The sequence below is a fragment of the Poecile atricapillus genome, chromosome 4 (assembly GCF_030490865.1).
Source record: "Poecile atricapillus isolate bPoeAtr1 chromosome 4, bPoeAtr1.hap1, whole genome shotgun sequence".
Classification (NCBI taxonomy): Eukaryota; Metazoa; Chordata; class Aves; order Passeriformes; family Paridae; genus Poecile; species Poecile atricapillus.
In genome coordinates this window covers 44,811,208-44,836,252 of record NC_081252.1, presented here as the reverse complement: position 1 = coordinate 44,836,252, position 25,045 = coordinate 44,811,208, and the positions used below count along the sequence as shown (strand labels likewise).

Below are 25,045 nucleotides of genomic sequence, written 5' to 3'. Positions count from 1 at the left end.
TACTGGGTGTATAAAACCCAGTCTAGCTTTGTGTTTGCAGAGGCCTCAGGCACTGGTGGCACTGCCTGTGTTTCCTGCTCTCTGTCTGCTGTTCATGCTTACCCACTGATGGGAAGTGTTACTGCAGCTCCTGTAGCTGGGTTCAGTGCTGGGTCATCTGCCTAAAATGTATTACCTGTGCTACATACATTATCCTAGATGATCTCATCATGCCTTCCACTCTTAAGCTCTGTGAAATAAGACAATATATCTCTTTAAATGTGGCTGCTGTGTGGCAAACAGAGCTTTAGAGATTTTAAAATAAACTGAATCTGCTTGAACCATAAGCCCAATATCTTTACTTTGTCTCAGTGCATGTTATTTGTATACTTCAGTATCAGTTAAGATTATAATTTTGTGTATCTACATTACTGTGTAGATAAAACTGTAATCCTTTTCTATGATGGTGTATTTTATCATGCTTTCATAACAAACCTGTTACTCATGGTATTTTTAGTGGGGCCCCAGCAGCAGGTGTTATGTAACAGGACTGCATAAAGTAGTGGGCCCTTGAGATGGGAGGTAAGCCTGCATGAGCTTCCCTGGAGAGATGAGGTCAAGTAGTGAACATACCTGCTGAATGTTTAATTAAGCCTATTTTAATAATTTGCTAAACTGTGCTGTTAAAATTATATCTTTATTGCTGCTTACAATATGGTCTTTCTTTTAATCCAAAATTTGAATTGTGTTTCTTACTTTCATTTGAACTCGCATGTAGGAATTGCATGGGTTATACAATCTGCCTTGTGACAGACCATATTTCAAGAGAGCAAATGCTTATCATTTTCCAGATGAACCATATAAAGATGGGTATCTCAGAAATCCACATTTACATCTTAGTTCACCTGGCATGGAGTCTGGTATGGTAAGTTTAAATTGCAACATTTTGCAGAAAGTACCTTTTCATTTTAATCGAGATTTTTTTTTTTAATTGAAAGAAGTAATTTAGATAGTCAGTAATGTGTAGATGAGAAAGTGAAATAATTGGCTTGACCTTTCAAGCAAAAGGGCTTCTCTGCATAAAATGGCATTGCTTTAATTTGCTGTATTTGTCCCAAAGAAATTGGATTTTCTTGTGAAAATAATGTCTGTGTTTCTAACATGTATTTGAAAAAGTTTCTCAGAACCGGGACAAGAAACTAAAACTATGAACAGAGAAGTTCAGGAGACAAAACCAAGTAGAGCAATCGTGTGAATAATGACCCTTTCAATCTTCCAAAGATTTGCAGTCCCCAGCTGAAAACTTTACAGTGGTAGTGACAGGTCATATGACTTCTCTGAAAACTGATGCAAGTGTGATCAGATGGCTCTGTGTTCTCCCCTCCTGTGCAGGTTTATTTAGTGCAAGGTGTATACAGTTACCACCACTATATGCAGGACCGCATGGATGACAGTGGCTGGGGCTGTGCCTATCGGTCTCTGCAGACAATCTGCTCTTGGTTCAAGCACCAAGGCTACATGGATAGACCTGTACCAACACACAAGGAAATTCAACAGGTACAGAACATTTAAGGAGATTATTTTATGCAAATTTGTCTAAAAAGGTTTATGTAGATTATTTTAAAATATCAAATTCATATATTTTAGATCTCTTTTGTCCCTTAAATTGGACTGGTGGTTCTGAATTGTTTATCTGCTTTGAGTGACATTATCTGTTCAAATAAGATACATTAAAATAATCTTTTAAATGTTTCCTTGGATTAATGTTCTATTAGAAGCTGTGATATGACATTTTCAGTGTTTTTGTGAAATGAAAAGAACAAAGAACCCAATGTGTCATGCTAAAATCAGTTTTAAAACTGGCTGTCATATTCAGTGACAGCTGGATTAGTTCCCAGATGCTATACAGGAATTTATGGACAACTTCTGCAACTTTGCCTTTTACAGTAGTGCACTTTTCCTGATTTTTGAACTCTCTTTCACTTCTTTTTCTGTTTTGAATTGGAATGCATACCGGAATATGTTAATTTCTGTTAACAGCACTGAAGTAAAACTGTAGACTTGTAGTTAATACCCATTCTTGAGTATGCCTATCAAGGAATACTGCAGTTACCTTCAGTCTTCTAAATATAATTCTTCATGTTATATTTATTTACTGAACATTTTTGTAAAGTTTAATTCATTCAATGAAAAAACATTTATCATATGTGGCAGGGATGTGAATACTAAAGGTAAAACCACATTTCCTGAACAGTTCTCAATCCACATCTGAATGCCATTGAAATCTGTGCACTCCTGTAGTATTTTTAGGTGTCTAAAAGAGGGCAGTAGCCTGCAGAAGACCTTTGGGCTTTGTGTCCTGAGCAGAAAAGGCCCCTCTCAAGTGCTGAATGTAACATATAAGCCTCAGAATGAGGAAGAGTTTAAAATAAACCATAACTTTTGACACGGAACAGTAGCCTCTTCCTCAGAGCACTATTTTATGCATCCTTTCCAGAGTGCTTTGAATAGAAATCCAAGCCTTTCAGTCTGTGAAGTGGCTTCTTCAGTGTACAGATGATGCACTCCATTATTAAAGAGCTCAATGGTTGCCCTCCCAGCCTGAAGTCTGCCTGTGGACCTGGGATTGTTGTCTCTGCTCAGGGACACAGTTCTGCATTACTGCTCAAAGGAACATTTCCAAAACAGAACTGCAGTGAATGAATTCAACATTCATTGGTCTGCTTTTGACTAGCTAGGTTCAAAACACATGCTCATATATATAAACCAACTTTGTTCACAAAAAGGGTGGAATTCCCTGCTATATGTTGTTGATATTTGTGTTTCTTCCTCATTGTGGTGTTGCAAAGGCACTGGTTGATGCTGGAGACAAGCCTGCAACATTTGTTGGGTCACAGCAATGGATTGGTTCAATTGAGGTACAGCTTGTTCTGAATCAGCTTTTTGGAATAACATCCAAAATATTATTTGTCAGGTAAGAATCACTATCTGCTTACTAGCTTGGTAATTGCTAAAAAGACTGAATGCCTTAAAATGCAAGTCATGATTACAGTACATGGGAGGAGGTATAATTCAAGAGATAATAAATCTTTCAAGGGTTCATTGCTCATTAACCCTCTATTCTTACCTTTAGTTGTGCTAAGTGCTTATAGATGAAGGTAGTGTTAATTTCTTGGGAGCTTGGGGTTCCTGTTTCCAGTTGCTATAAATTGCTTAATAATATGCAAATTGCCCAGTTTCATAAAGCTATGGTCTAATGCTTCCACAAGAAATGTACCTCCCATTGGGTGTGCTTAATCTGTAAATTCCTTCAAGATATGCAGACTGATACGGAATTCAGCCTGTTCCTTTGCACCACAATTTTTGATGCAGGCACACAGTCTGATGTCCACAGAGAACTGAATGTACACTGACAAATAATTATTGTGGCTACAGACCTAACTTGTGAGTTTAGGATTGAGGCAAATTGTTCAGAAGTCTGGAAAATAATGTTCCCCTTTCTGCATTTGTGTGACATATAAAGCAAGGAATTTGTTTCCATTCTGACAATCTGATGCTCTCATACACAATGAAGGACCCTAGGAAGATATTTGGGACTAAAACAATAGTCTTTAGCATTTATCAGAAGAAAAATTACCATAGTTTTTTATCATTTAGGCAGCACTAAGCCAGCACTATTAGCTGACTAATAAAGCCCTGAACATTAAATAAATACAATTGTGAAATTAAGAACATACACAGAGTCTGTATGAAAATACAAATCAAAATACTTCTCATGTGTTACGTTTATTTAGAGTAAATTCAAACTATAGCTATTCTACAAGAGCATGGTGATGGGGATCCTTCCATGGGGATGTTAGGAAAATAGCTCAGGTCTTTAATATTTTAATCTTTTTTTTTGTACCAGAGCTTGTACTTGGAGATGATCCACCTATTATTTATAGCATCTATGACGAGCCCTGCCAGTAAGAAGATTTTTATTCCTGCATATGAGAATATAGAATACGTTCTTTTCTGAACTGGATAGAATTGCTTGTAGTGCTGCTACAAGGGAGCACCAGTTTATCTCAGTGTTATGAAAAACCAACGTCACTACCATGCCGGGAAGAGGAAACAATCATGCAGCTTTTTCATCTGGTCACTGGCAGTGGATAGCATTTTTGTTTTGGGCTTATTTCCAGCTAGCATCTCTAATTCTTTATGGAAATAAGACTTCACAGCTGCACCAGCAATGCCAGTACTGGATCCTTTATAATAAATGCACCATTTCCCAGTTTTGTATTCTGTCTGCATTTAATCAATTCTCTCCGCTTGGGAAGCAGGCACACAGACTCTTACTGGGGCTTTAAAAATATTAGTCACTGTATAAAGAAATATAAATACAAGACATTAAAAATGTCTGTATTCATTTCCTTGCCTAGCAGATAGACCTTGTGTTAGAAAGTGGTTTTCAGATTTTCTCAGGAAGTTTACCCAGGAATAATCCAAGAGACCTTCTAATTGGTTATCTATGCAGTGAACGAGTTTAATGGATAATTCAAGAAGTAAACCTAGACAGAATGACAAATCTGTTACTGTTTTTCTTACCTAGCCAGGGTTCTGAACTAGCGTTGCAGGGAAGAGAGCTTGCTAATCATTTCAAGACTGAGGGAACTCCAATTATGATTGGTAAGTGCTTGAGTGTTGACGAATGGTAATGAAAGTGCATGGCCTCCCTGTGCTGAATTTCATTTCAATTAGAACCCATTTAATTTGCTGTACAAGAGTTAATCAAAACTGTAGATGAATTAAAAATTACAGTTTTCCCAAGGTAGCCTCAAAAATTATACAGTTTAGTCTAGCTGGTATCTTTTTATTCATTATTTCTTTCAAGCTCAGTATTAATTAAACATGGTAACAAAAGCCAGTCTAAAGGGTGTTTTTAAATATTGCTGTTAAGTCAGAGCTTGACCTAACTTCCATTCTCTACAGAAACAGAAGTTCATAGAGTTCTCCAAAACTTCCTCTCAGAGAAGAGTATTGTTTATCTGGCTTGGAAGAGAAGGGTATTATCCAAATTTGCTTTAAGACTAGTTTTAATAATCTGAAATACTGCTATGATAAGAAGTGCCATTTGTAAAAATACTGTAACGTTAATTAAACTATTTTTTTCCATGCTGTGTTTTAGGAAATGAGTAATATTGATATTACTATTTTCAACTTTAATAACATTAATTTAAGCAATTTTGCAGTCTGTATTTGTCATTCCATAATACAGTGTAACTTTCTCAAAACAAAGGTGCCAGAAGTCCAGACTTCGATATGGAGATGATTTAGATTAGACATTAGGAAGAAATGTTTCCCTGTGAAGGTGGTGAGACAGAAGAACAGGCTGCCCAGAGAAGCTGTGAATGGGCCAAGGCCAGGGGGGTGGCCTAATGTTTAAGGCCAGGTTGGATGGAGCTTTAAGCACCTGGTCAAGTGTGAGGTGACCTGCCCATTGCAGGGGGAGTTGGAACTAGGTGTTACTTAAAGTCCCTTACAACCCAAACCATTCTATGATTCTATTAAATATTCTTGGCCTTTCAGCAGCCTCTTTGTCTGAATTTCAAGAATGTGCAATCCTATATTGAAAAATCTTTTAGTCTGTAACTTACCTTTCCCTATAAAGCTCCCTTGTAGGTTGTTTAATTTTTGTTATCATTGGAGTTGGGCTTTTTGAGGGTGGGGTTTGGGGATTGTTTTTGCTTGTATTCTTCCAGTGATTTTGCAATCCCTACGTGCTTTGTGGAGTTATTACTACAGTACTGTGGGGACGTAAAGTATTGCATGTTATCTGAAAGAAACATTCAAGAGTTAACCTGTGCCCATCTCATCAAAATATCCCTTTTTCCTGTTTGCAGGCTGGGGAAAGGGAAATCAGAATTTACTATTCTGCCCCTAATATTCATTGACGTAACTTAGTAGAAAACAGCAGATAAACTTCTTCCAGGAATTCTGATTTCTCTTCTAATTTTAGTCCTTTTACAACCAGGAAATTTTGCAGATTTCTTTCCTACAGTTAGGTTTCTTTAAAGTGCAGAAGAGATGTTTGAAGTATTCTTGACTTCATCTGGTGGAAGTGTTGAGGATTCAGTCTGCCTTGCTGACTTGGAACAAATTTGGAAAATGCATTTCTACTTAGTTTAGTTACTACAACTAACCTTTCTTAGATGTACTAAAGGTACATTGTTTAATAATGTGAAGAATCTTATGTCAGACACTTTCAGAATCATCTTGATAAAAGCTAATCTGTTAATTAAAGGTGTTGATGTACTTTTATTTAACCCTTGCACATTAATTCAATCCCAATGGAAAAAAAATCAAGTATCTGTGTTTCTCGTATTTTAGGTGGAGGTGTTTTGGCTCACACAATATTAGGAGTGGCTTGGAATGAGACTACAGGGCACATAAAATACTTGATTCTAGACCCACATTACACTGGAGGAGAAGATCTGCATGTTATTTTGGAAAAGGTGAGGCTTGATGCACATATATATTCACACATTTATGTATATTCATGTATTCTGGCGTTTAAAAAATAATGTCCAGCCAAATGCAAATTGGCCATTTTGTTGAATGGCTTCTCCATTCTTTATGGAAGAAGCACTGACCCCAGTTAGCCTGCATGCTACAATAAACTAAGTATTGTCAGTTTCTGAAATGTAGTGTCTTTGGAGATGTATAAGACCAGCAAGTACATCAAATTATTATACTATAAAGCAATGTTCTTTATTTTATATGAATTCACCCATCTCCCCTTTATCCAGGAGTATATATGATAAATGTATTTTGTATTTTGAATAAAACAGAAAATTCTGTTCAGGCTATAAGATGCTCTAAATGAAGCAGAGAAGATAATTTATTTTAAATTGTAAAAGTTACTTTAAAAATCCAACACTAACCATTCTCAGATCAGGCCTCGAACAATGTTCAGAGGGTAGGTACTGAATTGTTTTGAAAATGTGGAAAAACTCCAAACCGCTTAAGGGTGTGTAATGTAATTTCCACTTTTAAAGCCACTAAAAGGAATGACGCATCCCATTACAAACCAGTAAATATAGCGTCAGAAATGTAAACTCTAAAAGCAGCTAAATAATCCTGTGAGTGCTAGCTAATCAGTGTCTTTTCTGTTTTTCATATTAAGTTGCAAGTAGTAACTTTTATTTCTAATCTTTGATACCCTTGTGTAGGACTAACAAAAAACCCAAATAAACAGAAAACCAACCAACCAAACAAAAAAAGACACCAAAAAACCAACAACAACAAACAGAAAAAAAGAGCTGTTTAAGAAACATTTTGCTGGCCTATAATGATCAAAGCTTGAAATGATCAGGAAGAAATGATTTCCAAAGAACATATATGACCAAAGGCTGTTACAGCTACTAGCTGTAAAGAATGATTCAGTGGTCCACAAGGATAAAATAAATGCAGAACCCACTTTCCTCATCAAAAGTGAGGCTCTTTTCTTTAAAAACACCTCCAATAATGTGGTACTCTGCAAACTTAAAAGATTTTGTTAGATGATTTGCTTCTGCTGAATCAGGTTGAATAGCACAATTTCTGGTATTAGGAGCTCTGTTTGGGGCTGAAATATCAACTGTTACCAAAGAAGGCAAGGATTCAGGATAAGAAAGGAAAACTGTGAGAATAATGGACTTTCAGAGCCTCTCAGGAGCAGCAGAAGGGAGGTGGGATGGGAAGATGATACTTTCTAAAAACTAAGATGGGGAGGGAGGAAGGGGGAGAGAGGGGAGAGAGTCTTTGTAGTATGTTTTCCACTAATGTGTTGCCAGGTATGTAGAGAGCTTTCTGAAAATTGCCATTGCATTCTATAGACATTTGAAAATAATTCATACATCTTTGATTAGTATGATTAGTAAAATTAGAATAGACTCAATAATAGTAGACAGGAAAAAACAGAATTTGAAGTAGATTTAAAAGCTGTCTTGCTTTTCTTTGGACAGGGCTGGTGTGGATGGAAGGGCCCGGAGTTCTGGAACAAGGATGCCTATTATAATCTGTGCCTACCTCAACGACCAAAAGCTATTTAAATTCACTCTTACGCTGAACGCGCTGAGACAGAATAGTAGCTAATCTAGATAAAACTATCCTGTTATTTATCAAAATAATGCTTTAAGTCAATCAAAACCCAGTTGAAATAGAAATGTTGGTTGAATTACTTAAATTGAGAAACTATTTTTTTTAATGAAACCTCTAGAAATAAGAGTTACCTGCTTTGAACTGTATCCTCACAAATGCATTTACTAGGCAACAAACACTCTGTAATTTTTTGTAGCACAATTTTAGGCTTATGTAGTGTTTTCTCTTCTATTAGAATCTTTATAGATTAAATGCCAAATCCTTTTGTTTTATGGAATATTTTCATGACAAAAAGATATACTGTCCTCTGCCTTTCAGGTTCCACTTAGCCAGTTGCCATGTCCTTTATGAATCTGTTCAAAGGCCTTGTTTGTTGCTGGTATTCTTGATGATGCACTTTAGGAGTGGGGAAAAATGGCTATATTTACTGAATTTTATTAATTTTGCTCTCACATTTACAGAAAAAAAAAAGCAAGAGAATTAATTTTTCCATCATAATTTATTTATAGCTGAATGAATACAAGTATTCCAGGGGGGAAAAAACCTCACAACATTCTTCTGTAAGAAGTAACAATAAACAAGCTTTCCTCCTTCTCAGAAGGAGACAATGTCCCAGCACACACATCTAACTGCTCAGTGTTTCATCCAGTCATGGTTCTTCAGACTTCGGATTCCCCATATTTCATGTTGGCATTACTGTTTCTTCTGGCAGCTAGGAGACAAGATCTGTCATAGAAACAAACAAAATAAGTCTGTAGCTACGTCATCAGTACATCATGAAGAGTACCTATGATTTTTATTTTTTCTGTATTAAAGTAGTCTCTTAAGTGGCATTCCACATGTCCATTTCCAAGAAGACCCTAACCTTAAGTATCTATGCAAGTTCATCCTTACTAGGAGGCTTCTAAATCTAGCTGCTCTGTGTCTAACACACATTTGTTTTACTTTGATGCTAAAAACATTTCTAAAATATTCTGAATTGTATTAAACCAACGCTACTGCATACCATCTGATCTTCTCCTCTTCCTGTTTATGGATCTGCTGGTTTCACTTTCTTGTTTCTGTGCAGTTGGATCCTCTCTCCGCAAGCCATGTCTGTCACTTAGCAAGTATCCAGACTGTCCTCTCAGTTTTATTGTCTGAGTGTGCTGAATTGTCCTGAGGAACTTGGCACATTCCAGAAAGCCATAATCCACTGCAAGGTCTGCTGCTGTTTGTCCACTGTTGTTGCACAAGCTGAAATACAGAATCAACAATAACCAATTAAACTGGAATAATGAGCAAGCACTGACTAAGTGGTAATTTACACAGGTGTATGAAAATAAGTACCGAGACTCAATACCAAGAAGATTTGCCAAGGGGGCTGGTATTAAGTACAGAAAGGAATAATTATTTTAAAATAAATTTGTCATCAGGCTGTTACTGTCTTAGCATATCAGAAAGGCAAGAAGAGGGTAAGATTATGATCAGGAATATTCTCTCAGCAGTTACCACAGAGGTATATAGCTAAACAGCATTGGTCTGTGCTTGTTTGGTGTTTATGTCAGTTTTTAATACTCTATGGCTATAGGCATGCTATATTTGCAGCCTTAGCACACATGTTCTGAGCAAGTTAAATGCACTCTGTAAAATGCACATCCTTTCATACTCTTACTGAAGTTATTAAATGTCACTCAACTTACTCAATTTTAGCATCACCAGCAACAAGGAGAGCAAGACATTCCAAACTTCCAACTTTTGCTGCTTTATGTATCGGGGCTTCTCCAAGGCAATCCTAAAAACACAGTTTATATATAACAGTCATTTGCAAGAAGAGGAGTAGGATAAAGCTGTCTTGTTCTCCAAAATGACTGTTTATGTATACCAGTCTGTTGTGAGCTGAAAGAGAGGTTAAAGGAATACAGCTAGTAAAGTGTACTTGGTAACTACCATTAAATGTCTAATGTATTCATCACCACAAAGTAGAAGTGCTGTCTCCTGCAGAACTCATTGTTTAACCTTTGCCTTCTAAAAGATAACTTAAACAGAATACTCTCTATGCAGATTATCAGCATCTCTTAGCACCATTCAGGGATTGCTGTGACCAGCAATCACAGCAATCTGAGCTTGCTATCGGCTCAGAGGTATAAGGAAACAGACAAACAACTCGATCGAGTAAGAATCCTTACATTTACTGGAAGTAGGGACAAACCTTTGGAGGAAAAATAAATACTCAGTTGTGTAAAAGAATTAAGTTGTTTAGACATCTGCATGCAGCTCTGTAAGTGTGAAAATGAAATTATACATTGCAAGTGAAGTTACTAATGCAATATAGACAGTATTTCTGGTTCATGCTATGTTACTCTAGAATAAGCAAATCCAGATATCTCATACAATACAAATTAGTATTAAAAAAACCCTCTCTTATATAAAAAGCATGTAAATAATATAAAGTGGATTTACTGACATGCCAGATTAGAAGTGGAAGGAATAAAATGTTTGTGTTTTTTACCTGTTGGTTCAAATTTGCTCCTGTTTGCAGTTGCCAAAGTAGAAAAAAAGCTTCACCACCACAAGCAGCTAAGTGAGCTGGAGACTGACCAGAGGCATCTGCAGGTGCATTCACACCGGTTCCTATCTCAAATAGGTTGCTGAAACTACCAGTCTGAAACAAGACATCAAAAGAAAAAAATAAATGTTACTGCCAGTGTAAGCCAAGGCAGGTGCCAGAACACTGCATCACAGCAAAAAACATTCCCCTTCCAAATCACTGGATCTTCATGTTCCTTGAGACTGCCTTTTAAATATATATATATATATATTTTTTTTTTTTTAAAGAGCAGTGCAAGAAAGACGTTTTTGGCTTTTAATCTCTTAACCAGAAATACCGATCGACAGCGGTAGTGTCGCAACATTAACAGCAGCAACTCCAGCCAAACTGCACCTCATTCACTTCCGCAGCTGGGCTCCAGGTAAGACAAAACCACAGACAGCCCCTGGCAAAGCTCACCTCTGAATTGCAGTCCAGCATCAGCATCGCTTCCCTTTGCTGGCGCGGGGCTGTCGGGGCCGGAGGCGCGGGTCGGTCCGTACCCGCCGCCCCGTCCGGCTGCGAGCGCCGGGCCCGCAGCCCCGCCCCGCCCATTGGCCGCCCATTGGCCGCCCCGGGGGCACGGCGGGGCCGCGGCCGCGCCGGGCCGGGGCTGGCGGCGGGGGCGGCCATGTGGTGCGGGGCCGCCCGGCACGTCCCGCACACACTCGCAAGCCGCGGCAGCGCCCTCCGGAGCCCCGGGCAGCCCGGCACCGGCTGCTGCACCGGCCGGGAGCGGGCGTCGCCGGAAGCCCCGCTGCCGCCGGGAGCCGGGAGCCGCCGAGCCCTGAGAGCGGCCTGGTGTTCGCCAGGTTGTGCTGCTGCCATCGGACCTTAACGCGGGTTTGGGAAGGCTAGATCAAGGCAGACTTGGATCTAGGAGCGGAAACAATAGAGAACTAATTTACATATTCCCCCCCAAAAAGCTTAAGTTAGTAAAAAGAAATCCGTACCGTCATTCTGCCTATGCTCTGCCTCTAAGCCAGGGAGGTTGGCCGGACGTGCCACGCTGTGAAACCCAGCTCTCCCCTTCAGCCTTCAGCACAGACATTACAGCAAGTTCATCACCAGTCTGAACTAGAATTGGCAATGGTGGATCTCTGGGCACAGCCACCTGTTACATCTCTGCTCAAAACACGTTTGCAAAAACAGAACTTTGATTGTCACTTAATGAGGTTGAAGTATCCTAGAGTGTCCAAGGTGCACAGTTCTGTTCCCTTAGCATTATGGTATTTCCTTCTGTGTCAAATACCTACATGTTTGTTATGGAAGTTCCTCATAATCACTACCATCACTTAATAAAAATAATGGAAAGTCACGTATTTAAAAAACCAAACGATAATGGCATGGTTTTAATAAACAGAGAAAGGGTAAAAGAAGCCTACCAATGTTCCTTTAGGGCATACATAGTTCTGAAATGAATTCACAAACATGAAATTACCTTCCGCTTCTCCTTCGGGAAAGGTAATATAAATTATTTTAGTGGAATATGGGCATAGACAATAAAAATTTTAAAGGTAGATAGCCTGTGATCAATTCAGCAGAATTATTTCAGTGATAGTTTTCACTTCTCTTTTATATGGAAAGAAGTACACTTGTGTAATTACAAATTGTTGTATTGGGTTTTTTCCCTGAACAGCTAGCCAAGCAAATTAGTAAAACAAATAAAATTCCTACATTTCTAACTATGCTTTGTTAGGGATGAAATACGTCTGCACAGATGCCAGAAATCCACAGTCGCTGTTTATGCAACTTTAAAAGACTTTTGAAAACATACATATCCAGAATTAGCTTAAGACTAAACAGTTTTGGATTGTCCAAGAGGTTGTGTTTTGGTTTTTTTGGTTTTGTTTTAAAGATCTTCCCTCCCTACACTACCTCAGCGATTCAGAGGTTTCAAGCTGCACCCAAGGAATCTCATCTTTCCAGCTTAGCACCCCCTACATACACATCTGCATCTGGCCAGCCAAAACTCTCTTCAAATTCCTGCTGTTAATTAGTTCTTGAGCTTCAGGTCACATTTTGTGCACCTCATTAGTGCCTGCAAAACTCTTCTGCTTTTGAATATCCAGTACTTGTACTGGCATAAACACAGAAGCAACAATTCTCATCTGTGTTGTACAGGGCAGCCCTAAGTGCCAGTTAAGGATGAGGCTCTCTGGCTATAGCTGTTCTGGAATATAACTTAGCAAAAATTCCTCTGTGCTTTTTATCTCAGGTCAGATCTTGCATAGGTATCAACAAAATTAAATTGGAAAAATGTGTAAATAAATAAATATGTAAGCAGTCAGATAAACCAAGGTGTGCTGGTGAATCTCACACCCTTCTGCATCAAAAGCAGCCATGCAGGCCATTGTTGTCTTTGCTGAAAAGTACTGCTGCTTTCACAGACTGTTTTTCACTCTGCCTGTTAAATCAAGTAATTAATTGATGCTTTAAAAAAAAAAAAAAAACCCACCAAAAAACCCCAAAACACCAAAACAAACAAACAAACAAAATAATAAAAAAGAAGACGTTTATTTTCCTGTAGACTTCTTCGGTTGTATCATCTACACAAAATGAATCAGGATTAATTTTAGGAGTTTCTTTGTACTTAAAGTCACTTGGGGCTGCTGGAAAACATCACGTTGAGCCCACAGTTTTAACCACACAAATCTGCAGACATCACTCTCTCGTTTTGATTGCTGCCTCTGTCCCTGTTGCTATAGAAACAGATCACACTGCCAAAAATGGAAGGATGATAACCATCTGGAAAAAAAGAAGAAGCTGGGTACACGGTTAAAGATTATTTTGAAAGCACTCTCATGCATTTTGGTATTATTCCCTTTCTGTAAGAGACACAACTAGAAGCAATCGACGGAAACGAAAGCAATGCCTTACATTCCAGGAGAAACCTCGAACAGCATTTCCCCTCAATTATAATTTTTTTTAATATCTATATGGGTAAAGTAAACTGCATTACAACAAACAGTTTCTGATCACTGGAAGTGAAGTCCCGCCTGCTAGACTGAAGTGTCATGGCCTGGTGCCTTTTTCTCCGAATTGCATTCAGTGTTTCTGCCCCTTTCGCCTATAGTCGTGTTGTGCAGAGCATTTTGGGCTTCTGCTTTTCATTTCCTCCAGGCCCGGCGGTAGCAGGGAAGATGGGCTGCGTGTCCAGCCCCAGCCTGTGCTGCCCCTTCCTGACAGTTTGGCACCGCACAACGGCCGGAGGTGGAGCAACTACCGCAAATCCCAAACGGAAAATGGCGTCCTCACGTTCCCAGTCTTCCTCCTGCCTTGCCAAAAGCCGTGGGAGCCGAGGCCCAGCTACGGAGCGGCGCCGGGTGCCGGCACGGGCCGGGCAGGGCTGCGGCGGGCCCCGGCACAGCAGCAGGGGTAGATCCGGGGCCGGCGGTGCCAGGAGCTCGGCACCAGCGAAGGCCGCGGCCGCGCTCCCTTGTGGCCGTTCCCGGGCGGGCCGGGCCCGGGCCCGCACGGCCCAGCAGGCTTGGCCCGAGCCGCCTTCGGGCGCGGGGCTGCCGGGGGAGCTGGACCGGCGGTGCTGGATGGCGCTGTGCTGCGAGCGGCTGCCGCAGGAGCCTGCCGTGCCAGGTAGCGCTCCCAGCCAGCCCGCTCCGGCCGGCAGCTCCCCGCTTGGGCCAGGTGCGGCTTCCAGCTCGTCCGCGGCGGATTGCGCGCACGCAAGGGTCAGGCTGCCCTCACTGAACGTTTCCTTCGGGCGGTCTTCAGTCAACTTTTCCGTTTTGTAACACAGCCTTCTCTTTTATCTTAGTCTTTTGAAGAACATATTAAAAGGGCACCCGGCCAGCTTCAGACCTTTACTGTATTCCACCTCTTAGGGGACAACCTCAAACGTGTTTCTGTTTTTAAGCAGAGAACCGCTCCTGTGGTACATTGGTGGCAGAAGAAGAGTCGCTGGTGAGAGAGGCAGGTGGAGATCCTCCAGCGCCTTTTCTGGATGGACAACATTACTATGAACAGGTTGTGCTTTCCCTCTTTTTAGTAAATATTATAAAGCAGACAATTTTCAACACCTTTTCACCGAAACAAGAGACACCTTAAAAAAACCTACAAGAGGTGCCCTATGCCTCTTCGTATCCCATAAAAATCACCAAGTGTTCCCCCTAAATATGCTTTGCCTACACTTTCCCCAAGCATCTAGAGAGGTCTTCCAGTTCTCTCACAGGTCTCCTAAGGACCAGAAAAGCAAGCAGCAACCTATCCTCATAGCTAACTTCCAAGCCAGGTAGGGTTTTTGGGCAGTTGACTGCCCAAATACAACACACTTTTTTTTTCAGTTAAAGTAAGTGTGAGCCCCAACCAAGACACAGCTTTCAATCTTTGTTCCCCACACAGGAACTGGAATTTGTTGAAATTTATTATCTTCATGATCTCCGTCCCTGCCCACTTTGGCTAAAATTGGTCATCCAAGTCTTAGAAAGTAAATGATCAAGGAACAGAGTAAGACTGCCTGGCAGGTGAACTTAAACCTCAGCTTCCTGTGAAAATCAGAACTTAGTTCAGGAAGATAGAGAAGAATGTAGTACAAACACCGAGTCAGGAATTTTCCAACGTGACATGCAGGGATTCAGTACTGTTTACAGTGCAGCAGTGTTGCAGTGTAAATCAGTCTCACGGTTTGCAGCAGGAACAGGATAAGCTCACTCAGGTTTTTTTTCTTTCTGGGCCCTATCCTTAATGTTTTCATTAGTGAATTACCTGAGACTAACTCCATGGAGCTGAATGAACAGACTCCTGTCTGTTTCACTTGACAAGCTGGCTTAGATGTCCATGATAGATATTGTTGTACATCCCATTGTACAATAAATAAATACAAATAAATGTACAAATTTATTCTTTGAACAGGTTTTAATTTTCACACTTTTTAATGTATGTCTGTAGTGCCTAAAAATGCACATGCTCATAGCACTGTACTTCTGGATATTAGAAAAAAAACCACTTCCTAATCACAGTCCTGTGTCTTCTTCATATGGCACTAAATTCTCAGGAAGGGTGAGATTAAATATGTACTTCTTTTTCTGATATTCATGACAGCTAGCTGTAAAAAGAAACTGGCCTTTTTCTCTTCAGTTCTTTAAAACTACAAAGCCCCCACAATCAAAATGGGCAAGCTCCCAAGACAATTAGTAGTTTAAGATAATAACTTGGACAGTATTTATAGGGAATGATTGGTCATTGTGAGGACTTTTGACTGCTGAGCTGTTGCTTGGTTCTAAGCTTTTGCAGTCTTTTTTTTTTAATCAAAACACACAGAAAATTTGAATTAAAAATATAGAGAAGAACATTTTAATTTCACTATTGTTTTTACTTAGTGTTTATGTGTAAAAATATTTCAGTTAGGACACCAGGCTCAGTTAACTGTTGTATTACAGTTGTTTAACTGTATTTTTAAATATGGTTGCTTCTTAGACTTAATGTGGAAGCAAGTACTCTCTGAGATTCATTCTTAGGAGTGAAAGTATCTCTGTTGTTGCAGGTGATACCTTCATAAGAAATGTGTGGCAGATATCTGATTTATTAGTCTTTGTGAAACCAACCCTTACCAGAGATGTAAAAGCAGACTGTTAAACCCTTGAGGTGTAAGAACAGCTGGCCTGTGTTAAAGGATGCCAGATAGATGGGTGAGGGACTCTGAGTTAGACTTTATCTCCTGAGACTAAAAAAATGGCAATTTGTGAGAGGGGAGAGTTTGTCGGAATAGCTTTTGGTTGCCTGACTTTCTTGTGGTTGTTAACTTACTGTCTCTGTTTTCTGCCAGTTCTGTGGTTGCAATTTTTTGTTCTTCGTTCATGAGAGAAATACTTCAGGTTGAAAAATTGTAAGGCTGTATATATCGTAGAGTTATTGTTTGCTTTCTCTTTCCCAGGGGTTGTATGAAAAAGCATTAAAACAATTTGAAAAAATCAAGGATACAGATTTTCAAGCAATGTATCAGCTTGGTGTAATGTATTATGATGGACTTGGCACTAAAAAAGACCCTGTGAGTAATTTAGCTGCACACTTTTTATTTTTCTTCTAATATTAGCTCATCATTACTAGGAGCTTTTTTGTAAGCATGATTATTTAGTTTAAAATTAACAGCCTTTTCATTTAGTTTCATAAAGCACAGATGTTTACAGAGCATCATTAAAGAGCAAGTGCTCTGGGTGAGGAAGTTCTCAAAAACGGTTATAATAACAATAGGAATAAAAGAATACAGTAGTTTCTATTTTAAAATTAACTTTCAAGGGCTTGGTTGGACTTCATGCGGAAGCTATGTTAAAAAAGTTACTTTAAATTTTTTTACTTTTTAATAAGCAATTTATGTAGATGAAAATAAAGTGAGTCCAAATGGAAATCAAACAATTGTATTTCAAAGCATAAAATCTCTGGCAGAAAGATATTTTCAAGGTACTTTCTATTCTGTTAGCATAGATGCTAGAGATGATTGTGCTTCTGCCAAGATTGGCAGTAATATTTTGAAATTAGGCGCATGGAAAATTAAATTTGCGAGAATTTGAAGAATTCAAATGGAAGAATTATATTACAAAAAAGGAAGACAAAGGAATGATTTGCTACAATAAGGAGAGTTAATTTGTTGGTGAAGATGATCCTAAAAAGTGGCATGAGAAGAGAATACAAGCATTAGGAATAAAAGGGTAGATTATAAGACAGAAGGCCAAAAAAATGAACTAAAGAGTATATTAACAAATGTGACTCCTGTCTGGTGCTTACAGCATTGTCAGCAGAACTGAAAACATTCTGATTGGTGTTTAGAGGTGGTTTATTTTTTTCTGTATGCCTGCATAATTACCACGTTCGTTCATTTGCAAATAAACATTCTACCAAAGTTTCTTTCTTTCTTGTGTATTACAGTATGAAAGCTGAATAAAATCAAAACCTTTTATAAAGGACCATTTCTAGTGTATTTAAACAGGGTCTCCATGCTAAATCCTGACAGCGTAAATCTTACTTCCAAAGTACTTCTGAGGCCCAGCAGCTCATATGCAATGTTCTCCATCTGCTTATTTAACATTATCAGTTTTTGTCCTTTATGAGTCTAAGGTATTTTAAATGCAGGTACTTGGAAGTGTACTATGTATCACTTTGCCTTCTTGTTAAGGTTGTTTTATTATTTCAAATACATTATGCAATATTAAAAAGTTCTCAGAATTCTGAAATTGAAAATTTTCCAAGTATAGGACGTGACATTCATTTATGTAAGCACAATATTTTTGGGAAAAATTTTGTCAGTGAAGAAGAGTAATATATTATTCAGATGAACATTTACAAGGAAATGTTTCATGCTGAAAATCTGCTGGGGTCGAAAATTTAGGGGCTGTCTAGTAACCAAAGATCAGTTCTGCTTTGGTATGACAGTGTTTTCCAAGCTGTCCTGACAGTATGCCTCAGCATTTCTTCTAAGGGGAAAAAATTACCTGTCTTGCCGAGAAGTTAGTGCATCTCAGGTTATATATTTCATCCTCTTCACAGTCTGAACATAACAACTTAAATGGCTCAATTTTAGGAAAAGGGAGTGGAATACATGAATAAAATACTCAACTCTGATTCCCCAGAAGCAAGACAGTTGAAGTTTGCAGCTGCGTACAATCTTGGCAGGGCATATTATGAAGGATGTGGTGTTAAACATTCAACTGAAGAGGCTGAAAGGTAAGGGCAGTCTGTGCTTTTCCTGAAAAATTTTAAGATTGCGCGTTTCTTAAACGTTATTGTCCCCATTTTCTTAGGTTGTGGCTTACTGCTGCAGATGATGGAAATCCAAAAGCAAGCATAAAGGCCCAGAGTACTTTAGGAATGCTTTATTCTATGCCAAGTCTAAAAGATCTGGAGAAGGTAAAGCCCACTTGTACCTTTTGAAATAAAAATTAGTCATGATTAATTTTTAATTTCAGAGAAATTAAAAGTACAGTGGTATATTTGACTCTGAAAGCTGTATTTTGAGTAGACATTATCATCCATTTAAGCCTATGTGAACAGATGGCCAGAATTCCTCATTTTGACTCACTTGACACTGCTAGCTAAGATTTTTTTTTTTTTTGTAGTGAGAATATCAGAAAGAATGATAGATTAAAGTTTTGTCAGCTTTGGTAATCTTCATATTTCAAGTAGGTAACACTGATTGGCAGCTCTGATAGTAAATGAAGCCGGTTTAAAAGCCTTACAAGGATTCTTCTTTATTTTATGTCTAAGCACTTTTTACAGGATGGTTAGTGTAAAAGCTTTTATGGAAGCAATATACAAGAAAATCAGCTAAGTAATTTATACTCCCATCTTTGTGCCTCTTGTTCAGGCTTTTTTCTGGCATTCAGAAGCATGTGGCAATGGAAATCTGGAATCACAAGGAGCACTTGGCATTATGTATCTCTATGGACAAGGTACACATCAAAACACTAAAGCTGCTTTGGAGTGTTTGAGAAAAGCAGCAGAACTTGGAAACATCTATGCTCAAGGCCATCTAGTGGAATATTACTACACTAGAAAATTTTACTCAAAAGCTGCTGCACTAGCCAAAAGGTAATTTTTGTTTTATTTTTCTTTAGGGTTCTTCATGCAAAACCACATAAAAGAGATTTAAATTATTAATTAAGATGATGGTCTTATCTTTCAAACTCAAGAAATGTTTGAGATAATGAATTGCAAAACATCTTTAACAACAGAATAGCCAATGACAAAATAAATACTATAAGGTTCTCAATTACTCAGTATGATAGAACTTTTCCTTCTGACCCTATAAAGCAAAACAGCCTTAAAATAGAATCCAAAGCAGATGCCCACATGCAATCCTGACTTCCTTGTCCACTGTCTCCTCTAGGCTACTTCCTTCACCATTCCCTTTAACCCCTACACTCAGTGTCAAAGAACCCCCAGGTTGGAAGGGATATCCGTGATCATCTGGTTCAACCTTGTTTGGCAAAAGCACAGTCTAGACACAATGGCCCAGCATTCTGTCCAGCGGAACCTTAAAAGTGTACAAAGCCAATGAATCCAGCACTTCCCTTTACCTGCTTTTCCATCACTGGTATGTTTCTCCCTTGGTTTTGCGCAGGCTCAGAAGCTTGGAGTTAAGCCAAGGGCGTCTCTTGCTCCACCTACTTTCCTTACCTTCAAAGGGGATGAACAGACACTTCATTGTGCTTCCAGGAGAGCATGCTTGAAAAGTTCCCAGCACTCACTAACTCCTTTATTCTCCATGGAAGCTTCCTATGGAGACCATCCCAACTGTGCTGTGAGCTGAAGTTTACTATTCTGAAATCTAAAACTTTTGTGTTGGTAATAACCCTCAGAGTGCTCAGCAGGATCCCAGATGCTCAATATTGTGGTCATTGCACCCAAGACTATCACTCACTGAGGTCCTACAAAGTAGATTTTCTTGACTTGCAAGTAGCAAGTCAAGTAGTGCCTCATTCCAGATTTGGTTTTGCTTTTTTTTTGATTCTGACATTTGTTTGAAGCAGCACTACTCCACTGCTCTGTTTCAGGAACTTTATGGGTGTCCTAGGAGATGCTGTATTCTTCTTGCATCTAATGCCTGGGTAGTTCAAGTCACCCATAACATCCAGATTCTGTTACCCAAAGCTTACTTAAGGAACCCAAGCATTGTCTCGCTGGTCTTTACTGTCTTGATTCAGAGGTCAGTAACAGATGCATAAGACCCCTCAAGACCCCTCTGATCCTGGCCTAGAGACATTCAATAAGGCTTCCAGAATTCCCATAGTTAACTTCTCCACATTCAAGGTTCTTCTTAACTCAAAGCATGACTCCTCCTCTTTTTCTGTCTTTACAAAACAGCCAATCTGTCCATCACAGTCCTCCTGCCATGTGAGTTGTTCCACCATGCTTCAGTTACTCCTAGGGTTGTGTGACTTTGAGTGGGTGCAGAGCTCCAGTTCCTCCTGTTTGGTCCCCAGGCTGTGTGCACTGTCCACATACACTTGAGGTGGTGTCTTCTAGGCCTCATCCTGGGAAGCAGCTATGGAACATTTGTTGCTGCTCTGGTTGGCCTGGTTTATTTCCCAGTTAGTTGGAACATGGCACAAGTGCAACCACTTCAGGTCCACTTCTGTATCTTGAATTAATCAAGCAGGACAAGATCACTGTTGGTGCAATGTTCTATGGCTGACGAACAGCACATTTCTGTGTATTGTTTCAGTTCACTGTGGAACATGTTCACAGAAATGTATGAAATTTCACATACATTTCTGTGAAGATGTTCTACTATGTTCAACATTGCTGTGACAAACCTCCAGAGTTTACCACTGTATTGTTAAAAGTTCAGTCTGTCAATCAGATTATTGATTTGCTGGAAATAAGATGCAGATAGATTGACTGCTTGCACAAGTGGCACACAAAAACATTTTTGCTTTTTGGGGTATGCATACATAGCTGCTGCTGCAGTAGTAAATATGTCACAACTTACCATCTTACAGAAGCTGCACTTTGTGTACTGTATGCCACTGCATAACAGAAGTTCTGGTAATTCAGTAGTTCAGCTATGGATGCTGTTTGCTCTACTCCATGCTGGGAAGGATTGTTTCTCTCTGGACTGCTGCCTTTCCTTCTGCACTGTCAGTACATGATAGCTGTTTGGTCTGGTCTAGCCTGTCTCGGTTGGAATTAATCCCCTCCAGTCAAATGCTGCATGGTAGATTGTCCAGACAAATAGAGTGCACTTCATCAGCTGCAATTGTGATTGCAGAAAATAGCAATGAAATCCCACAGTACTGTCAGAGGTGACCATTTCTGAAATAAAACACTGCAACCATACTTGAAACAGTTCCACTTAATTAGAATTGAAGTTAGCCTTGAGGCAAAAACCCCAACAGTTCAGCCAATAGTATCAAGCACCAATACCTTTTCTGCTAAATTTGTCCTATGTTCATAGCAACTACATTTGTTACATTATATACATAATGTGACTGTATACAGTATAACCTTGCCTAATTCTTTGAGTCAGCATTACCTACTGATACTTCACTTCAAATAATTTTGTTATTCCACACAGTTGTACTTACCAATTGCTGCAGTATTTTCTTCAAGTCGGCTGTGTTGAAATAGAATTTTTGCCTGACTTGACTGGATATCATTATTTGCATCAGTATTCTGTATATTATCTTTTGGAAAGGAAGGGAAAAATGTTACATATCAGGAAAACAAGAAGTAATATATTACTGTTGTTTTATTTACATGTTCTTGCTAAGTAGTAACAGTTGTGTTACTGTGTTTCTAATGGGACTAAATTAGGTGATCATTCTCAACACATCCAAGTGATCTAGAGGGCACTGATGTGCAGAGGGTCATTGAGAACAATCTTTCATAAACACTGGTTTATAGGAAGTATCTATAAACTGAAATTACTTGCACTTTTCCTTCTTCTGTCAAGTCTGTGACTCTGACACAGCTAAAATGATGTGTAAAGAAGCATATAATTACTCTTTGGTATCTGGAAAGGATATGGGGCTTGGGGGTATCCGTTTTAAAACAACAGAAAAAAATCAATTCCCATTTAGGTATAGCATTTTCTAATATTAGTGACAATACTAGATAATTATAGCTTGATAGTTAAAACAACATTCACTTTGTCCCTCTGATTCTTAAAATGGTTCTTAGTAAAAACTTACTGAGACTCAGATGACAGCAAGCATACAGAAGAAACTAAATAATTGAGCTGAGACAGTGATAAGTAGTTTTTCTGACAGAGTTTTATAACCAGGGGCTCTCAGGAAGTCCAGGATTTTCAGTTTACTATGATTTGCCAATTTCCTTGTAAAAACTGGAAATTTTCAAATCATAGAATCACAGAATGGTCTGGGTTGGCTCTTCAAAGATTATCTAGTTCCAGTCCTGTGGGCAGGGACATTTTCCACTACATGAGGTTGCTCATGTAGTGAAACAAGATTAAATAAGAACTTTGCCTTTCTTCTACATATAATTTCCATAAAATAATTTAATGGGAAAAATTAGCGTAAAATATGTTGCCTTTTGTAACTAGTATAAACTATGGTGAAAGTGACTTCAAAAGTTGTATACTTGTTTGCTGTTTAATGTCACAATATTCAAATAAGACTAGCTTTCAAATACAAAATAGAAGAATCCACATAAGATGCTGAATACATGTAAATTTCAGCTTATTCTGGGTAATATTGTAAATAGAAAAGAGGCATTGTCAAAGGCATATATGGTCAACATCAATTATTGCTTGATCTAGCATTATCTAATGTAATGCTCTAAATTCCAAAACAGGGCTACAAAAAATTATGACATCAACATGCTAGCCAAGATAAGTGACTGTCACCCAACATATGTAGCCAAGGGGGCTGCTATGGCTGCTTTCTACTTAGCTAGATGCTTCCAGCTTGGCCGAGGCACACAGAAAGACCAGGATGCTTCTGAGAGGTACTATTCTAAAGTAAGTTGAGAAAGTCTTACAGTCTAGTTTATATCTTGTGAAATTGAGTGATGCCTTGGATCTGAGTCTAGTCTAAACTTGCTAATTCCTTAAGGACTCCAACACTATGTTTAAAAAAAAATCTTTTCAAGAAATTGTAGAGCAATAGAAGTGTACTGAAAACCACTCAAATAGCCTTGTAAGGATGCTATCTGCCCACTTGCTTAAGCAAGCAATATAACCAACAACAACAAAATCTATGGTAATCACCACAGCAAAGAGCTTGGTAACTTACAAGATAAATTAGCTAAATAATTTGAATAATTCTATACCAAATTAATTTGCTTTCTGTTATTCTCTCACAACTGAAAAATCATAACTTTTCCATATCCTTTAGATTCTGGAACAATTACAACCTTTATTAATGATACTTAAATTTGCCATAACTGGTTCTTCTGCTTATTTTTATATTTATGTTTTCCATGATAGGTGAGAATTTACTGCTTTTTCTGTTCAATATACACGGGGAAAAAAAACACTTTTTCAAAGTTCTAAATTTGAAGTAAGATTGATGAAAAATAAGCTTGAGGAAAAATACTAATAATGGCCTCTAGAAGATTAATCTTTTGATAGAAGATTAATCTGTTGAATAATATCAGTGATGCTTAAAGGCATCAAGGCAAGGTAATTATACCAGCTGAAGGGAATATAGCAAGTTGGCATCTGTGCTTCAGAGACTATGGTTTCTGTGCATGTAGTGCCCATTTGTTTCTGCAGGTAGAATATGTTGGTATCCATCTTGATGCAATCTAAATGAATGGAGAGTTATGTAGATGATAAGTTATCAAACAATTTTTATGGGTCTTTACTCAGGGAAGTCACTGATAGAAAAGGCTTAGCAGAGCAGGAGATCTGAGTAGACATTTTAAATATTTTGTTCTCCCACTGTGAAAAATGTTATAGAGGATAGGATGACAAGGAGGATATTATGACCACTATTCCTAGTTAAGGCACTGAAGAGGTCCATCAGGATTAAATTGCTGCATGGCTCTGCAGGAGTGTAGCCCTTCCCACCATCTTTTAAAGTGTAGTAAAACTGCCACAACTGAAAGAAGACTACGACTTTCACTCATTATTCACTTGCTGTACAGCTGAGACTGGTCTAGGAATGTCAGTAATGTCTCACTATAAAGAGATAGTTCCTGTGACTGGGGTCACGTGTCCCTAAATCAATAGCAAAAGAGAAGCAACAAAATAAACAAGGAAGCTCCCTCAAAAAGTAACTTTAAAAGAATTGTGGGGGTGTCCAGGGTTTTTTGTACCTGGAAAATTCTCATGTTAACTGTACAATTACACTTAAAGTCTTACTTGTTTTAATTGACTGCTCAGCTCTGGATTTGGCCTACCATTCTGAGAACAAGTCAGTATTGTAAGAGATGAGAAGACAATATGGACATCCCTAAGGGTCCTGAAATAGATTATGGCTGAGTGAAACTCATCCAGTCTGTAAGCAGATTTATTTTTCCAGCTGTGGTGCATATGCCATGCCAACACATAGAATTAAAAAAAATAAACTCAAGACTAACACTATAGTCCTGTATGCTACTTTTAAATACTTTTTTTTTTATTATTATGTGGCATCAGAAAAAGGATTCAAATGCAAATATGTTAACTTTTCAATACTTCAGCAAGTTGACCATCTCAGATTTTTTTACACTTAAAGACTTGCTAATCTCGTATTGATACCATACAATTTTATTGTAGCTATAAACCAGAACTCTGATACTCTTTGTTTTTAAAGGCATGCCATCTGGATCCTGCTGTTGCTTCTCACCTTGAATCGGCAGCTAATCTTGGGAGAATTTAGTGTTTCTTTTAACTGTGACTGGTATATAAATGTATTTCCTACAATAAACCATCATTAATCTCCAGCAATTATAGACTGTTCATCACTTACGGCTTGCTTT

General features: G+C 38.6%; 3 protein-coding genes across 10 annotated transcripts in view; 2 read left to right on the top strand and 1 right to left on the bottom strand.

Moving 5' to 3' along the window:
- Positions 1–9,108, top strand: part of UFSP2 (UFM1 specific peptidase 2) — a 15,695-nt gene extending 6,587 nt beyond the window's left edge. For all 4 annotated transcript variants that reach the window (XM_058837357.1, XM_058837356.1, XM_058837354.1 and 1 more), the window contains 6 exons: positions 758–904; positions 1,372–1,536; positions 2,829–2,953; positions 4,571–4,647; positions 6,349–6,473; positions 7,965–9,108. In XM_058837357.1, coding sequence (XP_058693340.1) covers positions 758–904; positions 1,372–1,536; positions 2,829–2,953; positions 4,571–4,647; positions 6,349–6,473; positions 7,965–8,051 — 726 coding nt within the window. In that variant the 3' untranslated portion in view covers positions 8,052–9,108. The remainder of the gene's footprint in view (positions 1–757; positions 905–1,371; positions 1,537–2,828; positions 2,954–4,570; positions 4,648–6,348; positions 6,474–7,964) is intronic.
- Positions 8,699–11,915, bottom strand: ANKRD37 (ankyrin repeat domain 37). The gene is made up of 5 exons (XM_058837358.1): positions 11,090–11,915; positions 10,592–10,744; positions 9,783–9,874; positions 9,107–9,336; positions 8,699–8,826 (listed from the first exon to the last, which is right to left on the bottom strand). The coding sequence occupies exons 1-5, from the start codon at positions 11,495–11,497 to the stop codon at positions 8,813–8,815; spliced, it is 897 nt and encodes a 298-aa protein (XP_058693341.1). The 5' UTR covers positions 11,498–11,915; the 3' UTR covers positions 8,699–8,812.
- Positions 10,927–25,045, top strand: LRP2BP (LRP2 binding protein). 5 transcript variants are annotated; one of them, XM_058837352.1, is made up of 8 exons: positions 10,927–11,051; positions 14,547–14,653; positions 16,560–16,673; positions 18,201–18,343; positions 18,421–18,526; positions 18,984–19,207; positions 22,934–23,099; positions 24,880–25,045. In XM_058837352.1, the coding sequence occupies exons 3-8, from the start codon at positions 16,620–16,622 to the stop codon at positions 24,943–24,945; spliced, it is 759 nt and encodes a 252-aa protein (XP_058693335.1). In that variant the 5' UTR covers positions 10,927–11,051; positions 14,547–14,653; positions 16,560–16,619; the 3' UTR covers positions 24,946–25,045. The 5 variants fall into 5 exon arrangements, with proteins under 5 accessions (XP_058693335.1, XP_058693336.1, XP_058693334.1 ...); XM_058837353.1 differs by having other exon boundaries at positions 14,544–14,653; XM_058837351.1 differs by lacking the exon at positions 10,927–11,051 and adding an exon at positions 13,194–14,263.